General features: G+C 39.1%; 1 protein-coding gene across 2 annotated transcripts; it reads left to right on the top strand.

Annotated features, from left to right (window-relative positions):
• Nucleotides 1-775: 775 nt before the first annotated feature.
• MYLIP (myosin regulatory light chain interacting protein) lies at nt 776-14,158 on the top strand. 2 transcript variants are annotated; one of them, XM_081205703.1, is made up of 7 exons: nt 776-956; nt 1,948-2,138; nt 7,973-8,158; nt 8,901-9,098; nt 10,071-10,235; nt 10,736-11,156; nt 12,819-14,158. In XM_081205703.1, the coding sequence occupies exons 1-7, from the start codon at nt 870-872 to the stop codon at nt 12,906-12,908; spliced, it is 1,338 nt and encodes a 445-aa protein (XP_081061829.1). In that variant the 5' UTR covers nt 776-869; the 3' UTR covers nt 12,909-14,158. The 2 variants fall into 2 exon arrangements, with proteins under 2 accessions (XP_081061829.1, XP_081061830.1); XM_081205704.1 differs by lacking the exon at nt 776-956 and adding an exon at nt 1,723-1,745.
• The last annotated feature ends 1,103 nt before the right edge of the window (nt 14,159-15,261 follow it).

Here is a 15,261-nt window from a genome sequence, read left to right as displayed (position 1 = left end):
AACTATGTATGTCTACTCAAAAGTAGTTCAGTGGGACTTCCTCTTACACAAGTATGGATAGGATTTCAGCCTTAAAAATACTTTTCTTCGGATTTGCCCCTTAATTTATTTATAGAATATCTATACTGCTAATTCATTAAAAATCAGTGCAGTTCACAAGAACTGTAAATAAATTCTTACAATGAAAACCAAATAACGAAGTTAAAATAAGAAATCAGGTAAGTAACTATTGTGGTAAATATTCAGGTAAATATTATTCAGATGGTCATTTCCAGTCAGTGCCTAGCACTAACAGGATAAGCCTTCCTAGTATGTGCCTGTTAACAGAAATTGGGAAAGGACATATATAATGGAAGTGGTGGCTACATATGATGACCTTGAACTAAAGACTTGCTTCCTGGGTGCTTTAAAACTAAGCTTTATCTCATCGGGCATCGTCTATGGCACATAAACCGTGCCTGTTTCCCTTTCACTTTTTTCACCGATTCCTATTCGATTCCACCCTTCTTGCCCCGCACATGGAGCTCCTACGATATGCAATCGGAAACCTCAAATTCCCTCTGCCAACCTCTATGAGGCTATCTTGGCAATAACAAACCACCACCACCCTCCCCCGCCGCTTCGGTTGGCTCGGAAGGCTGCATGTAAATAGAGCAGCGTGCGCGCATTGGTTCGCTTTCGTTCGGAGGGCGGGGGCTGAGGAGGGAGGGGAGCGCGCCGAGGAGAGATATAGGAGCGCCAACTGCCGCTCGCCTCAAAGCACGAAAAGGTTTGAGCGCAGGGGGAGGGCGCGGGCTGGCGGGTGGTGGTGGGCAGCCGCGAGGCAGCCGGGGCTCTTCGGTGCGCGTCTTCGCGACAAGGCAGCGGCCATGCTGTGCTATGTGACCAGGCCGGACGCGGTGGTGATGGAGGTGGAGGTAGAGGCCAAGGCCAACGGCGAAGACTGCCTCGACCAGGTGAAGAGCCGCGCGCGTTCGCTCTCTCTCTCTCTCTCCCCCCCCCCCTTCCCGCAACCCGCCGTTGGTTCATGAATGGTCGTTGAAGGAGCTCGCGACCCACGAGCCGCGACGCTCTCGCGCGCTTTCTGCTTCGCCTCGAGATTCTCCGAACGAGAGCCGCCGCCTTTTCTCGTGCTAGGTGGGACTGGACACAGAGCAGCTGGGGATCGGGATGGGGGGATGCAGGCAAGGGGAGGGGGATGCAACGGCCTCGGAGCTGCGGAGCCTGCAGCGACGCTGCTGCTCTGACTGCCTCCCACGCGTTGCTTACTGAGCTGCGGCTCCCTCCCCCCCGCATCCCACAGCCTGAAATTCCCCCCCTTTTACTAGCATTAGCCACGTGGCACTTTGCAGGGGCGATGGCAGGTGACTTGACTGCCCCCCCAAAATGTATCGCCCCTGCATGGGGAATACTGTGCTTGGCAAGGCATGTGGACTAATCGTTAGATTTGTTGCGGCAGGCAACTGAACCCTGCAAGGCTCTAGTTTTCGTTGGCACCACGTGGTGTAAATGTACATGGCACATGTGAGCGTGGGATTGATTGAACCGTCTGCTTTCAACCTGTGCATGGAGAAGTTCAGGGTTTTATGCAGTGGTCCAGCTGCGCCCATTGTTTATGCTCATTTAACCCAGAACGTTCACCCAACTGTACATGTTTTTGGCAGGAGACCCAAGTCTTTGGACTTGGTGTTTACAACATGGTGAATGTTCTTGCACAGAAGGGTCATTCTTTCTACAAGCTTTAGGTATGAGGTGTTGGTTCTGGCACCCTAAGAGCAATCTGATTTAGCTTGTCATTTTGTAGTATATGCTTGTTTATCAGCTCCACCAGTATCAAGTGGCATATTGTTTTGTGGACTTCGTGTAGTTTGTTAAACAACGTCTTGCCACACTACTTCATGATGATTCTTGTACTAACTTTTATGATGCTCCAATTTTTAATCATAGGTTTGTAGACGATTGGGCATTATAGAAGTTGATTACTTCGGACTCCAGTTCACAGGCAGCAAAGGAGAGAATTTGTGGCTGAATTTGCGAAATAGAATATCCCAGCAGATGGATGGTCTGCCTCCTTACAGACTGAAACTACGTGTCAAGTTCTTTGTGGAGCCCCATCTCATATTGCAAGAACAGACAAGGTAAGAAAGAACTCCCAGTGAGACCTGTTCATACTTTATTTTCAATATATGCAACTCTCCAGTAGAAGTTTAGAATGTGACATGAATGTGTCTGTAGAACTGAATCTGAAGCTAAGGTCTTATTGTAAAATAGTATTTGTTATGGGGAATAAAACATACCATAGCAGTGTATGTTCATATATAGGCCTGGGTAGTACCTCCTGCAATTATAGGAGCCTTTCTACAAGTGGAAGTAACACAAAGTGTTTGCCCGATAGTAACCTCTTAGCAGTGTTATTGCAGGTCGTTTTAAAATGTTCATAGCAGGAAACTGTTCCACCCAGTGTTTCAGTTTACAGAGCTCTGATATCATATTACAGTAATGTTTCAAACAAGTTTAGGCCCTGCTTCAAACCACAAAGAGAAAACAGCTGGTTTCTCCCTTTAGGAAATATGTAGCTATCTTAAGCTTACACTTGAATTCAAACACTGACAAAAATCGTGTAATTATACTTTTAAAATGCACTTGGAAGACTCCACCTTTATTCCCTATGGGGCTTATTTAGGTAGCCTTCATGATAAAATTTCACCCAGCCATATAATTCTTAAGATGAAATGTTTCAGTAGCATGGTGAGATTTTATTAAAATACATTTTCTTGTAGAAAAATGCTCACCTCCAAACTGTAGCCTGCTATAGATGGTTGCAGATAATCACAACTCTTCCATGAATGCATTTATGCTGTTCTCATGCTTTCTTCATAATGTTATTCTAATGTAACAATGAATTAACTATTTGTTAGGCAGGCAGCTTGCGAATCTGGATGCTGCTAGGTTCATGGGATGGCAGGGCTGCTAATATTTTATGGACTAAAATACTTCTGAATAATCCGTACAGCTTTTTAATATTCAGGCTGCATCTTCTTTTCTTTTCTTTTTTAAGTGCACAGACCTCCTGTATTGTGTATCATGTTTTCAAAAGCTTTCATTGCATGTGATGGAACAATATTTCTTACATGAATCACTTTGGTTAATATTTTACTTTTAAGAAAACAATGCTGTGCATTATAACTTGGGGATATTTTTCATTCTGTTACAGTTACTGTGCAAAATCTGGCTTACAGCTCTCTGGGACTTTTAAACCTTAACACTCACACATTTTTTGTGCTAGACTTGCAAAGTGAAGACCAGGAGTTCCATCCTGTCATATGTTAATATAGCAACAGTTTTCTGAACTGCTTTGAAAGGCTATGAATGTTGGCAAGTTCCAAAGAATGAGAGTACCAGTGTGGGGGGGACGGACCCATTCTCTTTGTCGTAGTGTATAGTCCTCCAGGCTTAAGAGATTCAATGTTGATGTTTCATCCTCACTTAGTCTGTGCTATTGAAAAAGAATAGGCATCAGTTTGAGAGCAGTGACAGGATCAGTTCCCTTGTATTTGCATATTGTTTGTGTAGAAAACAGTGTACTGAGATTAGGTTATTCTTTTGAAGTATCAACCATTGTGTGAATATGTATTTGTAAATGGAAGTTTTGTATATGTGTGAGAGAGATGTGAGAGCTGGCTATTATAAATTTCAAGAGTTCAACCCTAGAGCACTCTCCACATAAATTTGAATTAGATTGGATTTTGAAGACGTAATGGTCTGTTTTGATTTGACTTGACCCGTGAAACTGCTTTTAATAGGCTTGAGAACATGACATTAAGTGTGAAACTGATTGCTGTTCTGCTGTTTTACTTAATTAATAGGTTGAATAATTCTTCAAACCTAGATTTCCACAGTAGCAAATCATTGTTATTATATTTGCCCATATTCTACTATAGTAATTTATAACCAGGAAAAGAAGCCCAAACAGTGTGTCAGCTGAAATTTCATGGCCTTAAATATGAACACCTTTATTCCAAGTCCATGTGCTAAGTTGAAATGCTTCAGGATACATAGTTTTTACAGTATTCTGGTACCTGAATATTGTAAAAAGTGGGGGATGGGGAGAAGAAACAAAAAAAAACCTTTAATTAAGATGCTCCTGTAATTACTTTAACTTTTAAAAGGAATTGTGCCAGGGTGTTGGGAAGCCATCTATATAATTGGAAATTTTTTTGAGTTTGGATTTATTCCAGGGAATTCAGGGAAGCTTCATGGAGCTGCCTGGTAGTTTGTTTTTAGGTAAAAACAGGATAGTAATCAAGAAATCCAAGGTTCAGAAATGAGTTGCAATGAGAAAGTTTAGTCTCAAAACTTATTCTGGGTGTGGCTGTGTTTTACTTGCTAACCGTGAAGGCAGCACTGAAGGATGTGTGGCGGCTGCTCTAGAGAAGCAACAACAATGTAACTGTAGGTCATTGACTGAAAGTAACCCTTGTTAATAGCTGCCAGGCTGTTCTATGGAATCTGTGACTGCTGCATTGGAAGAAAGCCGAGTTTCTGGGGAAATTCGACTCCTGATTGGTCTGAAATGGTTGCTTCAGGGAAGAAAGTTCTGCTTTTGTGGTCGAGGCTTTTTGTGAAGAAGTAACAAGTCTAAACTTTTGTCTACTTTTGGAATAGTAAGCATTGTTGACGTTGAGTAAATATGTGAAACTTCTTATATTAAATTTTATCCTTTAGAACTTCTTGTTAAAGTTCAGTAGTAATACATTTAGAATACTGGAATAAAGTAATTTGTTTTTTGTAGTGAGTGGTCAGAAATTAAACAGCTACTATAATTAAGGACATGACAAAACCATTAATTCCATTTTACTTTCTAACATCTAGTGTATTAGCTTTTTAGTTAAGAACTAAAGTTCAGTTTGATCTCCGAAGAGATAAAATCAGAATTCTGGCCATTCTAGTGAGCTATTTAAATTTGTTTCAAACAGCTTGCTGCATTAAAACTGGCTTGTTGAATTTGCATGTACAGTACAGTTCACACTTGTAATTTGCAGTCTACATATATTTTTTCTAGGTAAGTGTTCTGTCTTGCCCAAGTGCAATTAAATCTTGTGGTGGTTGCTGAAAAAAGTGTTGAATCCATATAACTACATGAAGCATAGTTTAACAAGCTTTCCCCTCCCTTATCAATCGACAATGATGAACAAAGCTTGGGAATCTTGCCGCCTCTGCCATTGTACAATATGACAGTAATAATAGTTTATTACCCGCTTTTCACCCTAAGGTCCCAGAGTGGGTTACAATAATTAAACACAATTTAATACAATTTACATGGCTAGATACCTGTGAGATTGCCTTACCGCATATATGCCCACTCAACCATATTGACAGAAATGGCACTGTTATAGGTGGGTGCCACATAGTACCCATTCCACATTTATAGGAACTAAAATCTTTTAGTGGAAACACCTACATTTTGGAACTCCCTGCCTATTGATGTCAGGCAGGTGCCTTCACTATACTCCTTTTGGTGCCTGCTGAAACATTTTTGTTTGGACAAGTTTGCCCTAATGTTTAGAAAATGTTTGTGAGTTTTAAGCTGTCTTTAGCCTATTGTTAATTTAACTTTTTGAAAGTCTTAAATTGTTGAGGGTGATTCTTCTTCTTGGCAGATTTATTGTTTTACCTTTTTGTAAACCGCTTTGAGGTTGTTGTTTTCTTTACAGTTAAGCAGTGTATAAATTTTAGGAAGTAAATAAAAGGTATTGTGTTACAAACCACAGTACTCTCCACCTGCTCAGATTCTTGCACATTGATCTAGATAACTCTTCCTACCTTTTGTTGTTGGCATCCATGTGTCTCAAGAGACAATGGAGTGTGCCTTCAAACAGCTGTGTTAGCACCAAAGTGACCTTCCCAGGGTGCAAGCCTGGGCAGTGTGTATGGAGGGTCCTGGGCTGCGCAGAAGTCAGGACCCCTCCCTTGGCCTCGCTGATGTGGTCCAAATGAAAGCAGAGCAAAACCTGTGGCACCAGCTTGGGTGCAGGAGTTGCCAGAAGGAGGCGTACAAGGTGCCATCGGCTTCTGTTTCCCCCCATAAAGCTGAGGCATTCTGCTCAAACAGTGGCTTACTGCCTCAGTGCACTACTAAATGTGCATTGGGGGGGAGCAGTTGGCAATCCCGCCATTCCCATTCCATTCTACTCAAAAGGGGCCGCTGGGCTCTGGGGTAAGGTTCAGGGGGAGGTTCAAGGGGGAAAGAAGACTCTTTCAGATTCTGATCCATGTATTTTAAACTTAAAAATTGGTTTTCTATTTTACTGGTAAACTAATAAAAACCTAGCATTATTGACAAGAGTTATTTGCACAGAAGCTGGCATCTATCTTGTACTATAACTCCCTCGCAGATTAGTGGGCGATTGTCTTACCTGCAGTCCCATGAGTTATAACCAATATTGGCCAGAATATTCAGTTATGATTTTAAAAGGAATTATAAAAAAGGATCTTAATTCTGCAACAGATCTTTCCAAGAGAAAGTCCTCACCACCATCTTTCCACTTATGAACTAGAAGGAGGGCAAGATCTGATTCACAATACACTTATATATTAGTAGGTGCAACAGTATTTCTAATTTGATATGTGAGACAACTACAGTATCACCAGATACTTAATAGAATATAATAGACTCATAACCAGTGTTCGAAACAACCCATTATTTTAAGCACATTTTGTGAAAGGGAATTTCATTAGTGCAAGCAGTGTCTGAGCTCTGGGTGCAGTACTGAGCCTAAGATTTCAGATTAAAACTGCCACTACTGGAAGAAAAGGGGGACCTTTTTCTGCCTCCCCACTTCCAGCCATTCTCTGAAGACTGGAGAAGAGACCCTCATAAGAATATTAGGGAGGTGGGCAGGGGAAGTATGGCTTTGTTTTTTGTAGTCTTCAGGTGAGGACTAGACCATGTAAAAATGAACTTAAGATTTTAGCTGTAGTTCATTCATTTTCAGCTTTGTATTCTTGTTACAAAAAAAGCTCACCTAGGCACTCCATTGTGGCACCCACAACCTAGGTTTAAGGTACCATTTAGTTCCTAGCTTTCATATCTGTTTCTAACACTGCTCATGACAGATTTCTTATTCCCCTCAGCCCCATTTACACTGTACATTTAAAGTAGTATATCACTTTAAACAGTCATGGCTTCCCCCAGTGAATCCTGGGAACTAAAGTTTGTTAAGAGTTTTGAGAGATGTTAGGAGACTGATACCCCTTTCATAGCACAGTCTCCTGGGAAAAGGAATAGGGGAAGGGAATAGGGATCTCCTAACTAGTCTCACTGCAGTTTACAGGATTATTTGGGGAGGCCATGATATTGCTTTGGAGAAGTGGTATGATACTGCTTTAAATGTATAGTGCAGAAGGGACCTCCTTAATATCTGAGAAACACTCAGTACAGACAAGCCAACCTCTGCCAGCTTATGTGTGTTCGGTATGTGTTGAACTGGCAATGCAGCTGTGATGGTGGGGCAGTTCAAATCTTTGCCTTTCTTTACCTTAAAGCCTTCAGTTTGCTATGCCTTGATCTTCAGTGGAGGTATCCTCAACAATTCATAGTGGGTTTTATTGTGCCTTATGATTGTAAGTTGCCATCATCCTTCAGTAATATGTGAAGTCACATGCAAAGGACCTTTCCCCTGACTAAACTCCTGTTCCTTCCTGGAAATAAACTTAGAATAGATGCTGTTCTGTTCACTCACTTCGACTAAAACTTCATCTTTAATACTGTCTTTCTATTTCAATGTCTCAAGATGAATCAGACTTTCAATTTATTCTATATCACTGAGGTATTCTGTAATTTATTTTCCAATTCTTACAGATAGGGAAATCAGAACAATATCTTGTAAATTTTAAAAGAAGGAGCAGACCTATTTCTGTCACATATTTTACTAAATATGACTTAATACTTTTTTAATTAATTTCCTTTTAGGCACATGTTTTTCTTGCATATAGAGGAGGATCTTCTGGCTGGTAATCTTCAGTGTTCTTCTGAACATGCAATTGAACTTAGTGCACTACTTGCCCAGTTGAAGTTTGGTGATTATAATCAAAATACTGCCAAATATCATTATGAAGAGTTCTGTGCAAAGGAGCTTACCACTACTGTTTTGGACAGGTAAGAGGGTTTGTTTCCTAAGAACATTACCATGGCTGAAATAATTGTTCAGATGCATATTATTGGCAAAACCACTGCAGGTGCAAACCACATATTTTTATTTGCAGGATTTATGCTAACACAGTCATATCTAAGACTTCTTCATTTTCTGTAGTACTCATGATATTTAAGGATTTTAATTTTGAATCTATATGTTACCTGTGTGTTACCATAATATATTTTCCTGATTCTTAGACTGATTAAATAAAATATTTTTTTAAAAGGCAGGTCTCAATAGGAGAATTTGAAAATGTTTACATCTCCTATTGAACTGAGTAAAGATTTATAATTGTTTAAGTGTGGTGAGATTGTTCCTCAATTAGTGTTTGAGTTTTTTAAAGCATGAAGCCACATTCATAGTTCAACAAATTTTTTAATTTCGTTTTTCTCAAAAGGCACCTAATCTTACCAACAACTGTTTAATGTGTTACCATGTAAAACCTTAATTCTGAATATTATGTAATACCATACTTAGTTACATTTAAATAAAGACAAAAAATATACTTAACAATGTATCATTACAAATAAATCTATAAAATTCATAACATTTGAGATCTTCTTGATAAAAGCCAGTATTTAAATCTTGTAAATCATTAAGAGTTATAAAATGTTCATGAAGTTGATTGAATATGTCTTTAAACACTGTACCTTGCTTATGCATGGCTGAATGATTAACCTATTCTCAACTTTTTGTCACCTACAGTATTACTGCAAAGCATAAGGAACTTGAAGGCCTCACCCAAGCTTCAGCAGAGTATCAAGTTTTACAGATTGTGTCAACACTGGAGAACTATGGGGTGGAATGGCATTCTGTTAGAGACAGTGAAGGGCAGAAACTTTTTATTGGAATTGGTCCTGAGGGTATTGCCATGTGTAAAGATGACTTCACTCCCATCAACAGGTAATAAATGCTTACTAAACTGCATTAAAAGGTTCAGAAGAGTTGCGGGGGATACACCTCTGTTGTGATTCAACCATTGTTACCTGTTGTTCTCTATGATTCATGCTCAACTTCACCTGGGTGCCCTTCTCCAATAGGACTTCCCCTTCGCCAACCCCACACCTCCCAAGTGTCAGGTGATCCTCAGCCATTTGGGTCTTTACAAGCAGCAGGTTAATAGTGCATGCAAAGCCCCATTCATCCAAGCACTGACTTTACCTGCTCTTCACTCATGTCATATATGGGCAGATGGGCATCTCAAGGGCCGAATGGCAAGGATGCCATGCCTAATCATGTCCATGGGCTCGAGATTCCCCACCCCCGTGTGCTATAGATTAAGCTGTCGAAATGGTTGTAGGTGGCTTTGTTTCTTTCCAGTAGTGCATGATGTGGAACCAGATTGCTTAAGAGATTGCCTTGACGCATATATCATTACCTAACAATTGCATTCCTCCAAATGGGCATTGTTAAGGATTCGTTATGCTCCAGAGGTCTGCCTGACATGAACTAGAAACCAGGCCTTTAGTGTTGTGACTCCAGCTTTGTGGAAACAGCACCTAACATTTTTGCTTTCAGATGACTGTTGAAAACTTAACTTTTTAAGTGGGCTTTCTCTGAAGAGTAACGAACCATTTTACATTTTATACTACACAGGATCTTGTAATTTAATGTTTTAAAGACCTTTTTATACTTGTGTATTTATATTTTTGCTATTTACGCTGTTCTCTTCATAATCTAGCTTTACGCTTTGGAAACACTTGTTATGTAGGTTATATATTATTAAATAAATAAATTTAAAAGCTATATTGTTCTAGCTTAGTATTAACCTTAAATGTACCCTGCCAAACTATAGCTGGCCTGTAGTTGTTCCTCAGAGTCCTTTTAGGCTCTCAGTACAGGACTTGTTCTTTAACATACTTGTCTTCCTTACAGGATTGCATACCCAGTTGTTCAGATGGCAACGCAGTCTGGAAAGAATGTGTACTTGACTGTCACAAAGGAATCTGGCAATAGCATAGTTCACCTTTTCAAGATGGTCAGCACCAGAGCAGCTAGTGGACTGTACAGAGCGATAACAGAAACACATGCATTTTACAGGTTTGTATTTCTAGAAAACAAATCCAGTTTCAAATGCATCAAATATTTCCTGCATAAGTGCTTAGGTTTCTCTTTTTAGTTGATATAACAATAGTGTAAACTTTAATATTTGTGAAATAAAAGGTTTCATTTTATTCTGCTGCCTCCGGAGTGGATTTAATTTTTTTGGTTAGGAATATTCTTTTATATCTGAAGTGGGAAGAAGTGCTTGAAGAAACCTCTTGTATGAACACAAAATAAAGTTAACACTTCCTAAACATACATTAAATTAATTTCTCATGTAACTTTGGTCTAACAAACTTGTACCAACCCATTTCAAACTATTCTCTTTTAGGGAATGGAAGTATTCAAACTAGGAATGCTGTTTTGTTTTTAGAATAGTCTTCCATGTTCTCATTGCAATTACAGTATTCGAATTCTTTGAATAAACAGAACCTATTATTTCACCTTTTTGTTCAGTTTGACTGAGTTATACTTGGTTTTTTTCCCCATTCTGGTAGGTGTGACACTGTTACTAGTGCTGTTATGATGCAGTACAGTCGAGACTTAAAGGGCCATTTAGCATCCTTGTTCCTGAATGAGAATATTAATCTCGGCAAAAAGTATGTGTTTGATATTAAGCGGACATCTAAGGAAGCTTATGATCATGCAAGGCGAGCCCTTTACAATGCTGGCATTGTGGATCTTGTTTCGAGAAGCGACCAGAGCCCGCCCAGTTCTCCCCTTAAGTCTTCAGAAAGCAGTATGAACTGTGATAGCTGTGAAGGTCTCAACTGCCAGCAGATGAAAGCCCTTCAAGAAAAGTTACGGAAGCTTAAAGAATCCCTACTATGTATGGTATGCTGTGAAGAAGAAATAAATTCAACATTTTGTCCATGTGGTCACACCGTGTGCTGTGAGTCATGTGCTGCACAATTACAGGTAATTATAAAGCTAATTACAACAACATTGAATCTCATGTTAAATTATTGGTCTGATTTCTACATTAAATGAAAGCATAGTATAAAACAACTGTGGCTTAATGTGAATGAGCAGTGGGCTGATACATTATGCTCTAATCATGTTTCTCCTCCCTTGCTGCTGCTGCATTATTTTTATCAGATTTATATACCGCCTCTCATCTCAGTATCACAGGGTAGATTAGAGTATAAAAACACAAAAATACATAGTGAAAGCAAACAAAGCAATAGCCTTCCCCTGTGCGTGCACCCACCCACCCACTTTTTAAAAAGTCAGATTGTTTAATGAGCCAAAGGCCTGGGAGAAGAGGAACATTTTTGCCTGATGCCTAAAGATATGTAGTGAAGGTGCTGGGAGAGCATTCCACACACAGAGCCACTGCAGAAAAGGACAATTCTCTCTCTCCCCCTCCTTTTTAAAAAAAAAAATATTGAAACTTTTCAGCATATGATACAATAAAAAAATTAATCTAAAGAAAAGAAGAAAATACCAAGTCCTCTTTCAGAGATAAATCTTAACCCTTGTGTCACATAAAAGTGGACGGACCCTCCCATCTCTCACCTGGGAACTTTTTCTTCCAGCTTCCCACCCTGCGAGATCTTCCATTCCTTGCCTCTAATACAGTTTTTCGCTTTCCATCCATCACCTTCCTGTTCATTCCCTCATTAAGCCAGAGTATAGGACCTTAGAAAAACAAATCCAAATGCAAAAGAAAAGGCCCATTCTCATGTTGCCACCCTCTGTACCTCGTGGTGAGGGCACATGAAGAAGGGCCTCATACGGTGATCGCAGGGTCCGGCCCAGTTGCAAAGGAACAAACCAGAGCTTGACTTGTGATTTCCAAACTTGGGCTTCTGGCTTGTTTGGCCAAATAAACTGTAAGTGGTAAGCCAAAAACCAAACACTTGCAAGCCCAAGTTTGGACCTCACAGCAAGCCATTCTCTGGCTTGTCATATTCGTAGCATGGTGTCACAGCAGTAGTGCACCAGAATGCAGTTCATTTCTGTTAAGCCTTACTTGGCTTTAAGCTATGCTATAATGTGATGTGACAACTGAGTCACTACCTTTCCAAGTATTTTGCTGTTCTCCATACTTAAAACAAATTCTCAAACCGGTTGACAAAACAGACATAGAAGGGAACATCGGTTCATAGCATTTAATAGCTGTGTATAGCCTTAGACTCTTTGGCATACTGTTGAGAGAAGATGGAGATATTCCTTAGTAGTAGTTAAAATACCCTGTCAAATGGCTAATTTGACCTACCAGGTAAGTAACACAGATTTTGGTGAAATTGCTGAAAATATTAGGCATAAGCTTCAAATTCTTTGGAACTTCACATTTGTCAACATTTTGTGGCATCTTGAAATTAAACAGTACTACTTACATGGAGATCATATGATTTCTACTTTAGATTCTGGAGCATATATGTTCTAGTTATGAACACATTCGTATAAATCTGCTAAGGCTTGCTTTTGTGACAAGTATTTTTAAAACTTAAATATATATCAGCAGAAAAACAGTGTTAGAACCTTCAGGCTACGTGAACTGATAAACCCTTATATTAGCCATAAAGTTGTTAACAACAGTGAATAAATGTTCCAACTTTTGTTTTTTCCTTCTAGTCATGTCCAGTTTGCAGATCTCGAGTAGAGCACGTCCAGCATGTGTATTTGCCTACCCACACCAGCCTGCTTAATCTGACCGTAATATGACCTCTATGTTATCACTGGAAGATGTACACTATACAAGCTTCTAAACTATCTTGTACTTCCAAAATACTGCACTAATGTTTTCTCCGACTCCGTTGATGGTGAAGGTGAGCAGTCACTTCAGCATCTGCCAGCAATTATAGTCAAAATGACCGCAACAAAACTATGGGGGGAGGGAGGGGAGAATAGGGAACGATCTCTGTTCAGAGAATTTGTTTTATGGGTATAACTGTGAATGACTTGTAGACAACCTCATGTCACATGAAGCAGCATTTATTTATAAAATGGCAATATACAAAAAAATTCTGAGAGGAGGAAAGATGAAAAGTTACTCCGTAGTATCCAGCAAGGGCAACACTGCCTGTTTTTGCAATTATAAATATTGTTTTTAAAGTTACTTTATTTAGCATGATCACTCCATTTATCTTTTAGGAAAACTAGTTTTTTAATATCTACATCTGTTATTTCACAGTAACTTAGTTTCTGCTTTTAGTCTCACTGAAGAAACTATTTTTAAATCTTTGTATTTAAGAACCTAAGATTGCAAAGCTTTAAGCAAATAGTTGTATTTGTTTCATCAAAAATAGGTAACTTGCAAAATTTACTATAAAGATTTTGAGTAAATTTGGCAGCCTGTTGGGCACCTCGAGAAGAAAATGCTGAAATACTTACATTAAAAAAGTAACTTTGAACATCTGTTAAACATTTTTCTCTTGCGAGAGTCAGTTGTTTCTCTTGTACTTGTTTCTGTTTATCTGCCTTGTGTTGGGAGAAATGTATTCTCAAACAGTATAATGTTAATATGGTTTTCTAAAATGCAGCTGTGTTAAATTATTCTTTCTTAAAACCGTCTTACCTTCTACCACAAACCCTGTCCCTGGGCATTTTGGACTTTGGTCAGCTAGTGAATGCTCCAAAATATTGAAAACTAGATGACCATGTTTGGGTGCAATACTAGCTAAAAAGAAAGCTAGAAAAGTCACTTTACTGAGACTTTCTGAATATACTTTTCATATTGCCTTAATGTAGCAGTAATGTGTGTATGCATTTGTTTCTTTGCACAGACATTTTGTCAAAATATTAAAGCTCTACTTTTTTATGGCACATTAGCGTATAAACCTTACTCCAAAAGGTATTTATTTTTTCACTTTGTAAAAAGTTTTCTTTCCACATGAAGCAAGAACTCCTATTATGGTAGACAACTTGTCTTTTTTATATATTCAGGTCAATAAAGGACTTTTTTATATACAGAATTTTGCAGTAGTTCCTCATTTGCATGCCTTACATATTAATGCTAACTACAAGAAAGATCAAGACACCAGCAGACACATCTTGGTTACCTCCATCCTTGTGCAGCCTCTCACAGGGCAGAGGGGTGGGGAGAGCTGCAGACAGTGGACATTTCCTCAGGCAGAAGTTTATTGTGTAAATGATTTTATTTCTGATTATTTAATTAGATTTTAACATACATTCACTTGTTACGCAATGACAAAACATAACCATACTACATAGCTCTTAGGGTTAAACATGTTTAATTACACTGACACTATGCTTCCTCACATTCATTTTGTCAATATTTCGCCTGTTTAAATATTTCTATAATGGCCTTCACATGGTCAGGAGACAGTGTACAGCATATTAACATGTATTAATACATATTTCTAAAGCCAATGAAAACATCAATACAACGTAAATGGCATAAAAAGATCAAAAGTGTGCATATGGTTGCACCTTAAAAGGACAAATTCATGAAGTATCTGTAGCTATTGTTCAAGCATGGTACTGTAGTAAGATCCTGGAAACTTTCCTATCCCCCTTTTATGTATTCTCTGCATTCACACCACACTATTGCTTGATGCAGATGAAGCTTGCATAAAATAAGGAGCAGGCTTCTGTCTACATTTAATGTTAGTATGAGATAACCACATGCATGACTTGATCCAAATGTCATTGCTTTACAACTCCCTCCCAGCTAGTCGCTCTTTGCTCTTGGACAGTGGAAAAGCCTAGGAGGATCCAAATGAAGGTGCTTGCAACTGGTTAACTTCATCTACCTGTAACTGACAGCAATTGAGGGTGTAAAATAGAATAAAAGAGGATGGGGTGGGCATTAACAACTAGAGAACTGGATTTTGTAAGCTGCTTTAGGTGAATCAGCCATGGTGGAGCTAGGCTTTGTGGGTAGATTCTGAATTATAAATGACATAGGCTGTTTAAATGGCAAAATGAATCAGGTTTGACAGTGATGTTTACCTTAGAAAGTAGCTGGTCTTTCAGCAAATGTTTAAAAACACCCAATAAAAGCGAATTAGTCTTTCGGATAAAAGGAAACTTAAATGCACTCAATGCATATTTT

Source organism: Podarcis bocagei, assembly GCF_964188305.1.
Source record: "Podarcis bocagei genome assembly, chromosome: 8".
In the NCBI taxonomy this organism is placed as follows: domain Eukaryota; kingdom Metazoa; phylum Chordata; class Lepidosauria; order Squamata; family Lacertidae; genus Podarcis; species Podarcis bocagei.
The sequence above is the reverse complement of the archived record's forward strand: the minus strand, read 5'-3'. Positions and strand labels throughout refer to the sequence as shown.

Bases quoted from the DNA above. Each gene is read 5' to 3' on its own strand.
- MYLIP (XM_081205703.1), top strand. From the start codon at position 870: ATGCTGTGCTATGTGACCAGGCCGGACGCGGTGGTGATGGAGGTGGAG. The intron at 2,139-7,972 runs GTAAGAAAGAAC...ATTTCCTTTTAG, and splicing joins ATATTGCAAGAACAGACAAG to GCACATGTTTTTCTTGCATA. The intron at 9,099-10,070 runs GTAATAAATGCT...TCTTCCTTACAG, and splicing joins GACTTCACTCCCATCAACAG to GATTGCATACCCAGTTGTTC.